Source organism: Neoarius graeffei, chromosome 25, assembly GCF_027579695.1.
Source record: "Neoarius graeffei isolate fNeoGra1 chromosome 25, fNeoGra1.pri, whole genome shotgun sequence".
NCBI classification, from domain to species: domain Eukaryota; kingdom Metazoa; phylum Chordata; class Actinopteri; order Siluriformes; family Ariidae; genus Neoarius; species Neoarius graeffei.
Window position 1 is genome coordinate 57,819,364 of NC_083593.1, and position 14,408 is coordinate 57,833,771.

At 40.2% G+C, this 14,408-nt stretch overlaps 1 protein-coding gene across 2 annotated transcripts in view; it reads left to right on the forward strand.

Moving 5' to 3' along the window:
* The window catches only part of cdc37l1 (cell division cycle 37-like 1), an 11,994-nt gene extending 6 nt beyond the window's left edge, over positions 1 to 11,988 (forward strand). The window contains exons 1-8 of one of the 2 annotated variants that reach the window (XM_060908979.1): positions 1 to 250; positions 1,349 to 1,624; positions 2,779 to 2,875; positions 5,974 to 6,089; positions 7,228 to 7,350; positions 9,689 to 9,862; positions 9,984 to 10,055; positions 10,244 to 11,988. The exon at positions 1 to 250 is cut by the window's left edge and continues 6 nt beyond it. In XM_060908979.1, coding sequence (XP_060764962.1) covers positions 167 to 250; positions 1,349 to 1,624; positions 2,779 to 2,875; positions 5,974 to 6,089; positions 7,228 to 7,350; positions 9,689 to 9,862; positions 9,984 to 10,055; positions 10,244 to 10,360 — 1,059 coding nt within the window. In that variant the 5' untranslated portion in view covers positions 1 to 166 and the 3' untranslated portion in view covers positions 10,361 to 11,988. The remainder of the gene's footprint in view (positions 251 to 1,348; positions 1,625 to 2,778; positions 2,876 to 5,973; positions 6,090 to 7,227; positions 7,351 to 9,688; positions 9,863 to 9,983; positions 10,056 to 10,243) is intronic. The other variant, XM_060908980.1, reaches the window with a different exon arrangement.
* Positions 11,989 to 14,408: the final 2,420 nt, after the last annotated feature.

Genomic DNA, 14,408 nt, shown 5'->3' on the forward strand with positions numbered 1-14,408 from the left:
ATAAGCAGCGATTGGAGACGCAGCCGTTCCTGAGGTGACATGAACCTCAGTGCTGATGGCGATGCGAAACTAAAAATGACTGCGTTTGATTGCTTTCTGAGGTTAATCGCCACTTTTTGGGATCATTAACACCACGGTAAAGTTTTAGGAGTAAATTTGTGTGAGGATGGAGTGGTTTGTAAACGCCATGAAGTCGCCGCCTGAGGAGAGCCGCTGCACGAGCCCTGATCACCAGAACCGACTTCACGAGGTAGCGGCTCGAACAAAACCGAGTCATGTTCCGAACAAAGTTCTCACCAACTGCTGCATTTTCCACTGAGACCCGATTATTAACTCAGTTCTGTATTTCTAACGAAATATGCTAACAACCTTAGCTTAATTTAGCTAAGCTATCTTGAGGTAAATTCCCGCCCCCTCCCCCTCAGCAGCTAGTTATAATCCACTCACTTTAGGGGCTTCAGATTAAACTTTATTATTTTGAAATAAAAAACAAAACTCCTTCATGGTGGTAAAATATTACAATTCAGTTCACAAGTTATTTATCAGTAATCACTTCCTGAGGAGCTGAAACTGATCCATTCTGCGCCTGTTAATGCAGCTAGCATAACAGCTCCATACTGTTAGCAAAGTTTATTGTTCTTATTTAAAAAATATAAAGAATCACTGCGCCTCCGGTGATCACTGAAACTCTTCCTGATCAACCCGGGTCTTTGTGCTTACAGGGTGGCCACATCTTTAACGTTTTAAATCTAAAGTCGAAAATATCATATTTATTGCTTTAAACACATTCTGATCATCACGCGAACAAGAGTTTGCATGTGGTGACGTCACAAACCAGCGCTAACTGTGATGTCATTTTTTGTTTTGCATTTGGAGGTGGGGCTTGAGAGAACATCCCACAGGGTTCTCTGCTCCTGTCTCCTGAGTTCATACTCTATTCCGTACTTCTTGTTACATTATTGTTGTTGTTATTATTATTGTGATAGGAGCGTCTGCTGCAGTGCATTGTGGGATTTTTGTGTAAGACTACAAAGCAGCAAAACTCCCACGGGGGGGGGGAGAGGGAGTGTGTGGTTCTGAGGGAGAGAAATAACCTGCAGCATCATCATCTGTTCTCTGCTCTGTCATGTCCCAAAATTAACCCTGAGTCATGTTTGAAGGCCGTCTACATGTTTGAAGCCTTTATAACATGCTAATAAGCAGTGAATAAAGCTGTAACACAGCTGTGCTCAAAGTTATACGGGGGTTTATGTGGGTTATGACTCACTTTAATTGAAATAGAGAAACAAGCCGAATTGCTTGAGTTTTCATCATTGCAGACTCTGATATCTCTCTCTCTCTCTCTCAGGTCAGTGCGGAGAGCATGGAGTCTCTTTGTGAGAGACAGCAGCGGTGTGTGAAGGCCTCCATCGTGTCCAGTTGGCAGTTGGTGGAAGCTCAGGACCGGCTGTGTGGTCTGGAGCTGCACAGTTCAGAGTCAGTAGAACAGGCCCGGGCTCAGGCGCTCGCTTCCTCCGCCCACCTCTCTGAGACCGAGGAGGAGTGGAGGAGGAAGGAGAGCATGCTGGAGTCCCGCTCAAACCCCGTCCTCGGACTGGACCCCGAACATGGTGGCTTCGACAAAGTACACACACACATGCACACACAGCTCACAGTTGATGAAAATCCACCAAGTGACCAAACCTTCTATTAGCCTTCAATTAAGAATTTATAAATGGTTCAAGGTTATCTTTCTCCCTGAAGTAAGTTTATTCAAAAATGTTAAACAAAAATCTTATATCTAAAATATACTAAAATGTGTATTTAAAACAATAGTTTGTTGTGATGATTATTGCCACACCTACAAATTCAACTGAACAAAATGTATTTATTTTCTGAACTTGAAATTTAATTCAGATATATTCTTCATTAATTAAACTCATATTTTGGTGTGAAATATTAAGCTGAAATAAGATTTTTTTTTTAGTTTTGCTAACAAGACAGTAATTTTGCTTTTAAAATTCTTATAGAAACTAGAACTGTGGGATTTTGTGTGTGTGTTTTTTTTTCAGGGACCGTGAGGGGAAAACATGAAGCTGTTGATTTAATTAAAATAAAATTAATAGTAGACGTGTGAATGTACTTGCAGGAGTCTTTGACCTTTATTTAAAATTTTATTTAATAACCTAAGATCTAAATGTAAAATTAAATTATTCAAATGATAAAATCTGAACCAGTGATTTAAATTTCCAGTAATATGGCTGCTTGTAAAAAAAAAAAGTTTATAAAAATAGCAAAATGTATTTATTGGTTTTAAAAACTGATATAATTTTTGAAGGTCGTGTATCATAATTATTGGCACCATTGGAAGTTCTATTGACTAAACTTAAATATCAAGTCAAGAAAACCTTTTAAAATTTTTTAATTAAATTTTTTTTATAAATCAGTTATTTAACATGGACCATGAGGAAAAATATGAAGCAGGTGATTGGAAAAAAAAGTTAAAATAATTAAAGTGTGAGCATGCTCAGAGTATTCCTTAGTTTTTGTTTACTATATACCAACTTGATTTTCCACATAAATAAAAATATAATAAATTCTGGCTGTTATATAGTGGCTAAGGAACCGTGATTAAGTTTTTTTATTTAAAACTGAATACAAACAATTCAGAATTTTAATCAAAGTTTGATTCATTAGAACAGAAATTAAATAGTAAAAATGTTGAACCATTCTGTACGTGTAGTAATCTGTATCATGCTTTCTGCTGATGGGGTGCCAATATTTTTGTGTGCCCATTAGAGCATCATAAACGATCCCAAGCCCAGGGGGATGGACACAGATTACGACAAGAGCTTAACGTTCGTCCAGCGCCACGAGGAGGAACTGAAGCATTTTGGTGAGCTGATTTGTGTCCTCACAGTCGTCAGGTGTTTAATAAATACCATCATAAATTCTGTGATTATTATTTTTAAAGCTTTCATAAGTTTGTATGATTTTGGAACAGATTTGCAGTACCACCTGTGATTTCAGTTGAACATTCCTGATGTGTAATTTATTTATTTTCTGGAATTATCTTCACACGACCCTTTGCTAAGCTTTCATCCTTCGGCATGAGACAGAATTTCATCGTCTCGAATATCACAAGACAAAATACTGGCGAGACTAATTTTTCTTCTCTGAGGTGTTTCATGTTGCAGTTTTGGTTTAATACTAATAAATCTTCTTGCACACTAGGTGGCAGCAGCAGAGGTAGTAGTGTACAGTGCAGGAAGTTTACGACTGAGAACCTAACTGCCTCGAAGTACATGTAGCTCTTTTCCACCACGATGGTGCCGGTGCAGAGCCGGTTCTGCCTTCGTGCCTTTTGAGAACCGGATGTTACATATCGGAAGTTGGGGTTATTTCCATTGAAAGGTTACCGGGGTAACAGTCACAGGAAACAATCATGGTGGACACAAAGAGCATCTGCTTGGATTGCCTTTAATGAATTTACTTTTAAAGTCGTTACATTGTGCATTTGAAGGTTGTCTGCAGGGAGGGAAATAATATTTTATCAAAATGGTGGTGAATTTCTTGCGGTAGCCCCGCCCATAGCCATTGAGATCAGTGGTACTGACTTCAGGACCAGCCGTTTTGTGGTGCCAGTCTTTTCTCAGCTGAAGTGGCACCAGCACCATTGTGGGGGGCTAGTCCAAAAAGTTAAGCTAATAACACAAGGACCACAGCTTCATTTCATTCATCCTGTGTGAATGACCTGGGGGAGGGGGGGTATAATACTGAAACAGACCATAGGACACCACTACTCAACATTTTCGCAGCGAATCTGTAGCGTAGTCATGTGACCGTAGTCAGCATAAACTGCCATATATACGGTACTCCAGTTTCTGGCTTGATCGCAGTCTGAAACACGGGTTTTGATCAATGCCTGTGTGCTGAGCTTGATGTACAGTTAGGTCCATATATATTTGGACACTGACACAAATTTTGTTTTTTTTACCTGTTTACTGAAACATATTCAAGTTATAGTTATATAATGGACATAAAGTCCAGACTTTCAGCTTTCATTTGAGGGTATCCACATTAAAATTGGATGAAAGGGTTTAGGAGTTTCAGCTCCTTAACATGTGCCACCCTGTTTTTAAAGGGACCAAAAGTAATTGGACAATTGACTCAAAGGCTATTTCATGGGCAGGTGTGGGCAATTCCTTCGTTATGTCATTCTCAATTAAGCAGATAAAAGGCCTGGAGTTGATTTGAGGTGTGGTGCTTGCATTTGGAAGATTTTGCTGTGAAGAAAACATGCGGTCAAAGGAGCTCTCCATGCAGGTGAAACAAGCCATCCTTAAGCTGCGAAAACAGAAAAAAACATCCGAGAAATTGCTACAATATTAGGAGTGGCAAAATTTACAGTTTGGTACATCCTGAGAAAGAAAGAAAGCACTAGTGAACTCATCAATGCAAAAAGACCTGGACACCCACAGAAGACAACAGTGGTGGATGATCGCAGAATAATTTCCATGGTGAAGAGAAACCCCTTCACAACAGCCAACCAAGTGAACAACACTCTCCAGGAGGTAGGCGTATCAATATCCAAATCTACCATAAAGAGAAGACTGCATGAAAGTAAATACAGAGGGTTCACTGCACGGTGCAAGCCACTCATAAGCCTCAAGAATAAAAAGGCTAGATTGGACTTTGCTAAAAAAGCATCTAAAAAAGCCAGCACAGTTCTGGAAGAACATTCTTTGGACAGATGAAACCAAGATCAACCTCTACCAGAATGATGGAAAGAAAAAAGTATGGCGAAGGCGTGGTACAGCTCATGATCCAAAGCAGACCACATCATCTGTAAAACAGGGCGGAGGCAGTGTGATGGCTTGGGCATGCATGGCTGCCAGTGGCACTGGGTCACTAGTGTTTATTGATGATGTGACACAGGACAGAAGCAGCCGGATGAATTCTGAGGTATTCAGAGACGTACTGTGTGCTCAAATCCAGCCAAACTGATTGGTCGGCGTTTCATAATACAGATGGACAATGACCCAAAACATAAAGCCAAAGCAACCCAGGAGTTTATTAAAGCAAAGAAGTGGAATATTCTTGAATGGCCAAGTCAGTCACCTGATCTCAACCCAATTGAGCAGCATTTCACTTGTTAAAGACTAAACTTCAGACAGAAAGGCCCACAAACAAACAGCAACTGAAAACCGCTGCAGTAAAGGCCTGGCAGAGCATTAAAAAGGAGGAAACACAGCGTCTGGTGATGCCCATGAGTTCAAGACTTCAGGCAGTCATTGCCAACAAAGGGTTTTCAACCAAGTATTAGAAATGAACATTTTATTTACAATTATTTAATTTGTCCAATTACTTTTGAGCCCCTGAAATGAAGGGATTGTGTTTAAAAAATGCTTTAGTTCCTCACATTTTTATGCAATCATTTTGTTCAACCCACTGAATTAAAGCTGAAAGTCTGAACTTCAACTGCATCTGAATTGTTTTGTTCAAAATTCATTGTGGTAATGTACAGAACCAAAATTAGAAAAATGTTCTCTGTCCAAATATTTATGGACCTAACTGTAAGTCACACTCGTGTCTAAAACCATTCATTTTAACATATCTCTCTCTCTCTCTCTCTCTCTCTCTGAAAAAAAACAGTTTGTCATTTTACCCTCAAAACCTCAAAGTGTAAAAACCTCCTCTGTCCTGGGAAACTTTGCAAATCACCGCAATTGTTACAAGGCGCTGACGCTGGAGACTCATTCCATACATGTTAAATAACCATCTCCTAACAATAAAACCTCACCACTTCAACGAGTAAAATGTTTTACTTCCTTCAAGAACATGTTTAAATCAGTTTATAATTAGTCTGAGATTATGGGCCCCTGTGACTGAGCTGTTACTATGGAAATGATAATCAGTCAGATTAGAGAATTCCACCTCTGCGATATGGAACATCACATGCTGCGTGTTCTCTGGTTCTTGTTTGTTTCATAGGAATGTTGAGGAGGTGGGACGACAGTCAGCATTTTCTGGCCCAGTTGCCCCACCTGATCTGTGAGGAAACCGCAAACTACCTGATCTTGTGGTGCTTTCGTCTCTACACTGAAGAGGTACATAATCTTTTTATTTATTTATCTATTAATAAGATATCACATACAGACAGTGCAGTGTTTTGGCTTGACAAAGAACTGGGAAATTTCATGAATAAATTATGAGCTTGTGTGACGTCTACCAATCACAGAGCATCATCACGTGTGACTTCATTTAACTCAGGAACAAGGGCTGTAAAAATACCTTTAAAATTTTTTTTAATTAAATGAAAAAAAAAGACAGAATTACACAAAAAGGAAATTTTTCTTAAAGTAATCTTTAACGTTGAACATTATACTGATCGATTTATTTGATAGCAGCTGTGGGAAAAAATAAACAGAAGGTTTTTTTGACCATCCGCATGTTCCTGCACCTCCTGGCTTTATAATGGATAAAAAAATAACTTTGAGACACCGTTGTATTACTACAGCGCGAGGTCAGGTATCGGAATAGTACAGCCTGCTAAACAGAGCGCGCGAAAAAGGGATCTGACAGATTGAATAAGAATTCAGGGCTGCATTCCAAACTGCATCCTTCTCCCTAAATAGGATGCCTATTTAGCAATGTCACTATTGGTGCATTAGCATGTGAATTAGAATATAGATTATTACATAAGTGAACACTTTGGAGTTGCTAGATGTCAAATCAGGTTCTTCCCTGAGTAGTGAGCGTGTATAGTGAACGCAAAGCAATTTGTGATTCAGTTCATGAGTGAGATAAAGATAGTATATTTTTACATAAGAAATGTAAAACTGAGAATAAAACATTTGAGGATAAACAGATGTTAAAAGTTATGAAGTCTGTAAATATATAAGAATATTAAGGTTATAGGCTCATTAATATTCAGATATATACAAACTGAATAAAAACAGCAGATGGATTGAATGGTGTATAGTTGCTATAGCAATACTTCACTGAAAACCTTCAATGTAGTGACCAGCTGTTTGTTTATTTGTTTATTTATTAAAGACAGATGTTGTTTGTACAGAAGGTCTTTCTGGTTCTCGTGGTTCTGCAGTCAGTCACAGAGTTTAATATCAGATATAGTGTTTAATAAAGGTCATGTGATGATTATTACTCAGCTGGTGAGGTGGTGTGTGTGTGTGTGTGTGTGTGTGTGTGTGTGTTCTCACGCTCTTCTCTCTCTCCATCTGTCAGAAGGAAGCTCTGATGGAGCAGGTCGCTCACCAGGCCGTAGCCATGCAGTTTATCTTGGAGATGGCCCACAGTGTGCAGCAGGACCCTCGCGCCTGCTTCAGACAGTTCTTCCAGAAAGCCAAAGTAAGAACCACACACAGGAAACACTACACACATCCACGCACACAGTAGACACACATTGCACACACTGTGAACTGCACGCACACACTCGTGTGCACATGCATGCACACACGCACAACAGTGCATGTACGCACTGTAGAGACACACTGCACACACTCTGTACACTATGTGCACATACACACCATGCACACACACTCTGTACACTATGCGCACATACACACCATGCACACACACACTGTACACTATGCGCACATACACACACACACTGTACACTACACACACACTCTGTACACTATGTGCACATACACACCATGCACACACACACTGTACACTGCACACACACTCTGTACACTATGCGCACATACACACACACACTGTACACTACACACACACTCTGTACACTATGCGCACACACACTCTGTACACTGCACACACACTCTGTACACTATGCGCACACACACTCTGTACACTATGCGCACACACACTCTGTACACTATGCGCACACACACTCTGTACACTGCACACACACTCTGTACACCATGCACACACACTCTGTACACTGCACACACACTCTGTACACTGCACACTGCACACACACACACTGTACACTGCACACACTCTGTACACTATGCGCACATACACACACTGTACACTACACACACACTGTGTACACTATGCGCACATACACACCATGCACACACACTCTGTACACTGCACACACACTCTGTACACCATGCACACACACTCTGTACACCATGCACACACACTCTGTACACCATGCACACACACTCTGTACACCATGCACACACACACTGTACACTATGCGCACATACACACCATGCACACACACACTGTACACTGCACACACTCTGTACACTATGCGCACATACACACACACTGTACACTACACACACACTGTACACTATGCGCACATACACACCATGCACACACACTCTGTACACTGCACACACACTCTGTACACCATGCACACACACTCTGTACACCATGCACACATACACACCATGCACACACACTCTGTACACTATGCGCACATACACACCATGCACACACACACTGTACACACACTGAAGCGTGCACACACACTGACATGCACACACATTGACACATACACACTGCACACACACTCTGACTAACATGGCTTCTGTATGTTTATGTTTTATAAAGTTTGAAGGCTGTTTCTGAGCTGACTAACAATCCAGAGATCTGATCCCTGGTCCTTCTGAAACCATGGGCTCACTGTGACTGAACCCTTTGGGGAAAACAGTCTAAAGTGCGTCACAGCACTGTACTACAAGTTGTAATAAAGTTAGATGACCACAAGGGGGAGCTGTGACAGAACAGAGCTTCCATTGCTAATAAAGTGAAGGTTCCATTTTTAAAAAATAAAGTAAATGGAAAATAAAAAGAGATTTATCCACCATTAAAACATGCTCAGTGTGTTTTATAGATCACATTTTTATGAGTAACATTTCAATTTTACTGAATTTACAAACTGCAGGTTGCAACTTTTCATTAGCAATACAAAATAAATAAATATTAATTTTGTCTCACTTTAATACACTTTATGACCAAAATTTTGTTTGATCATCATACCGGTATGACCTTGTTGAATGTCTCATTCCAGATTTATCCCCTTTGCTGTTATAATAAGCTCTACTAGGAAGGCTTACCGTGACATTTTGGGGCGTGGCTGTGGGGATTTGCATTCATTCAGTTACAAGGTCATCAGTGAGGCCAGGCACTGATGTTGAGTGAGGAGGTCTGGCACACACTCAGCGTTCCAGGTCATGGCTCTGTGCACAGGACACTCGAGTTTTTCCACTCCAAACTTGGTGAACCACGCCATCATGGATCTGCGCGGGGACGAGGGAACACAGTCCCTGAGAAGAGTGTACATACAGATTTCTGCTCTTTATTTCAACAATGGTGGCAGATAAAAGATATTACTCAACAAGTGACACTTAAAATTAACATCTTGTTGTCCTGTATATAATTAAACTAAACAGAAACGCAGCTTTCTTAAGTAAGTACACCCCATATAATCAAACGTTCCACAGTGAAATCAGATTAGAACCCTGTTAGAGTACGTATAGTGCAGGTACATGTGATTTAAAAACTTGGTGTCAGAAGTCTGTGAGTTTCTGATCGACTCAGTGGGTCAGATTCTCTGAGAGATAAATGAATAAATCATTCTGTTTGTGAGTCACACTCCGTTTCTCACAAACACAACAAAACCATGATATAGTTCAGTAATATTTAACACCTCACGCCTGATCACTGCTTCCTACTCAGGATTTTGTCTCCTTCACCTGTATTTAAGGCGGGACAGGAGGGATATTTGGACGTCTTCCACACTGAACTCGAGGCCTTTAAACACAGAGTGAAGGAGTATGCTGTGAAACCCAAAGTGGACACGCCCAAAACTCCGGAGCAGCCGTGTACGCCGACCGGCTGCCGACTCGACCCCAAAGAAGTGCTGGAGAGTCTGCCCCCTGTAAGCATGTGTATATATACACACACACAGAGTGTGTTACCGTGTTCAGCACTTTCACAACATGTTTATTATACAGGAGAATAACATTAACGAATTATTTATCTGTTTAATTCTTTGACAGGAGCTGAAGGCGTGTATCCAGTCACAGGACATGCAGATACTCCAGAACGCTCTCAGTACCATGAATCCACAGGTACGCACACACACACAAAGAGTCATGGAATATTAATCAGCCTCTGACCAATCAGAACAGAGAATTCAACAGCACTGTAATAGAAAATATAATATGTAATATATTATATTGCATTTATTATTATTGCTGCTATTGCTACCCCCCCATGTCTCTGTGTGTGTGTGTGTGTCTCTCTCTCTGTCTCTCAGGTGGCAGAGTATCATATAAAGCGGTGTTTGGAGGCGGGGCTCTTTTCACATCCTGGGCGGAGCTCTAAAGACGAGAACACAGAAACAGAAGATCAAAGGATGATGGAGATGTCCTAACACACACACACGCTACGCTGTCTCTTACTCGTGTTCAGGGTGATGAAGTTGAAGTTTGTGTGAAGATCAGATACAACCTTCATCCTGGAGGAGGAGGAGGAGGAGGGCGGCCCTCATCAGAGACTTTTTTTTTTTTGGGGTGTTGTTTTGGATCCACGTGTGAACTTGTGCTGCACTTTATATCTGATTGAGATGATGGTTTATAAACATAGAACAAAGATAGGACGAGGTATTTTTGTGCTCGTTTTATTACGTTTCTCTCGTGATATCGATGTGTGACAAACACTGGTTTATGTTCTCTCTGTTTTTACAGGTTTTTTACAGGTTTTTTTTTTCCCTGTCAGAGCTTCTTCAGGGCTGTAAAACTATTCTGTGAAACTTCAGCATCTGACTTCTTTCACTTTCTCAAATGATTTCTTTCTTTCTCTTTATTTATTTTTTTAACAAAATGCATAAAATAATTGAAACTTTCTCCTCTTTGTAGTGCATTTTATGTTTAAAGAGATTATTTTTTAAAGGATCCTTCTTTTGACTTTTTTGACTCGTGTGAAATGATTTCCTTCTTTTTCCCCCGATTTAAAAAAAAAATTTAACTTGAAATTCTGAGGAATTTAATTAAACGTTCACCCTGTAGTACAAAAGAAAGACGTTATTATAAAAGGGAAATCATTTTGACGTTTTCTTCCCATCTCCTTTTTGAAATTTTTTCAAACATAATGTGCAACTCTCACCCTGTACTGCATTTTATGTTTAAAGGGGAAAAAAATTAAAAAGGAAAGGAAGAAACTTGTTTTTGACAGTATTGAACGATTTCCTTTTTTCCTCTTTTTGCATTACATTTTTTTAACATAAAATGTCACATGGAGGAGATTCATTAATCCTGTTTATTCATCATGTGCTGTATTTTTTATATTTGAGGGTTAAAAATTTAGACTTTTTTTTTTTTTAAACCGTCAGTTTCAAATGATTTATCTTTCCTTAACATAAAATGCACTACGGGCCCAATAACTCATTAATGTGGGTTTTTGTTATTGTTTTGTTTTTTTTTTCCTCTCTAGTGCAAAAATGTTTTTTGTGTTGCTGAAATTTCCGATCTGGTGGAGGTCAGATATCGTATTGAAAATAAACACACAACCGGAGCCGGGAGCTAATCATAGCCCGAACATCAGCGTGGGATGGGTTTCAGATCTGAGCTCTGCGCTGCCAAATAAATCATGATCCATGGAGACACACACACACACACTCGCTCACACTTGGCTGAATACTCTAAACAGCATGAAGCAAGAACAGGAAACTTCCTTGCAAGTGTTCACGTCACTGTGTGGATCTGAGGCCTATGCAACGTGTCGCTTTTATCCGCGTTAAACAGTAAAATGTTGAGTATAAAGTTCAGATCGGTGTCTCACGCATTTCAGTTTGTGCTGGAGGTCCGGACAAATTTCTCACCTCTCATTATCTGTAGCCGCTTTATCCTGTTCTACAGGGTCGCAGGCGAGCTGGATCCTATCCCAGCTGACTACGGGCGAAAGGCGGGGTTCACCCTGGACAAGTCGCCAGGTCATCACAGGGCTGACACATAGACACAGACAACCATTCACACTCACATTCACACCTACGCTCAATTTAGAGTCACCAGTTAACCTAACCTGCATGTCTTTGGACTGTGGGGGAAACCGGAGCACCCGGAGGAAACCCACGCGGACACGGGGAGAACATGCAAACTCCACACAGAAAGGCCCTCGCCGGCCCCGGGGCTCGAACCCGGACCTTCTTGCTGTGAGGCGACAGCGCTAACCACTACACCACCGTGCCGCCCCCGGACAAATTTATTTTATAAAATATTAAGAAATTTAAGCGACCAGGGTAATATTTCTTTGTCCTGAATGATTTCAGATTTTGGCCCATGCAGAAACACGTTCTTGCTAGCAAGTGACAAAATGGCAGACGGCGTTCATTTTCTGCAGACATCCACAACACAGAGCTACGATTTGCAATTTCAGCAACAATTCATTGAGGAATTCATTCAGAGTTTCTCAATTTTATACAAATTATGATTTCTATATGACGCTCTAAAGAAGACGCAAATCTAAACGATCGACTCGTGACGACTGCTCAGACGTGCTTTCGGTCCGACATTTCTTTATTCTTTCTTTCCTAGCTGGGATTAGTTCCTGTAAAAAAAAAATGGAAGAAAAACTTAGAACTTTATGTTTTCATCTTATCCTCATTAAACGAGAAAATAAAATGTGGAATAAAGTCATAGAGGGAGCTCGCTGGTGAGGGTACGGGGCTAGTACAGTTAGCTCACTTTGCTAATCTAATCTGAGAATGAAATTTAACACGTAACTCACACAACTGGTTTGATTTTCACGTGAGCTGATGAGGAGTCGCTTTATACAGGATGTCAGAAAAATCCAGAACCAACATGAATATGTCAAGAAACAACCGTAAACACTTGACACCGCGGCTGAGGAAATATGTAGCACGTGAGCGTGTAAAGTGTACGATGTCAATAATAAACACAAAATTAAGTATATGTATTTATGCTGTAGCTTGTCACTTGTGGGCATGACCTGTTTTTTTTTTTCTCCAGGTCTGATGAGAAACACTACTAGCTATATATCGCTTCTAAAGCTAGCGGCTAAACACAAATATCAGTGAGTAAAGAGTTTGTTTGGATTCTTTACAGAGTCATCACTAATTAGCAGAGAATTTAGAAAATTCAAGTCATAAATTCGGACATTTCCCGTTGCTGAAATTGCAGCTCCATGTTGGACGTGTAGTGCGTAGAAATTGAAGAATTGCTTTCTCGTCTGTAGGGTGAAATGTTGCTGAGTTTCATGTACGTTTTTTATTTTTTGCGACTTTTTATATTTTGTTTTGTTTTAGTGTAAAATCTCAGGCTCTGTTTCTCTCCATCATCACTGCAGTTCCTGTGTCGGAGGAACAGCACGAACACTTTTAAACGCTTTTTATGCAAACAGGAAACCATGAGAGTTAAAGAGGAACAGAAACGTTCTGTCTGCGTCTGCAGCAGCTGGGCGTGTCCGTGGGCGTGTCCGAGATCGCAGTGTTAACATTCTGTCAATAATAAAGATCTCATTTGTATTTATGAGAAACAGACTCTGGGTCTGATTTACTTTCCTGGGGAAGGAGAAATAATAATAATAATAATAATAACTGAAATAATGCTGAGCAAAGCTAAATTTAGCTTGATAATGCTAATCAGGGTTTGTTAAATCACACAACCTTCACATGTTTACTGTTTAAGTGTTTGTTTCATTTGCATATTGTAGTGAATTATTAGTTTATACATGTAACAGCACTCAGGCTGTGTGTTTGTGTTGTTTTATTTCAATTAATATACATGTCTGAGGAAAAATGTACCAGTTTATGATGTACAGAATATTATAAAAGTCTGATGATTATTAAGGGTTAATTACCTTTACCTTGTTCTGACCTCGTTCAGGGATTGTTATAGGCTTCAGGATTCATCACTTTAATAGGAACACCTGTACACCAGCTTATGTGATCCCATCAGCCAATCACGTCAGCAGCACAATGAAAAAAATAAAACACCTCGTGGATGAGAAAAGTCAGGAGGAGAAAAAGACCAGAGCTGACAGTCAGGCTACAGTAACTCTCAGGTCACCACTCTGTACAACCACGGTGAGCAGAAAAGCATCTCAGATCCCACAGCACATCGACCCTGAAGTACAAGAGCAGAGGAGAACGTCAGGTTCCTCTCCCACCAGACAAGAACAAGAGTCTGAGGCTTCAGCAGAAAGGACATCATGAACATCACCTGAAGCTCGTGACGTGGATCTGACACCTGATTGGCTGGTTGGATAAACAGGAATTGACAGGTGTTCCTAATAAAGTGGACAATGGGGGGAGGTTTGGTTTTGCAAAATTCTCTTCAGGGGCTCCGTAAATTTCAAAACAGCAGGAAAAATAAAGTGTTATTAAAATGTAAAAAAAAGAAAGCACAACTTTATTCATCACACACTTGTGAAATTTCCTCTCTGCATTTAACCCATCTGAAGCA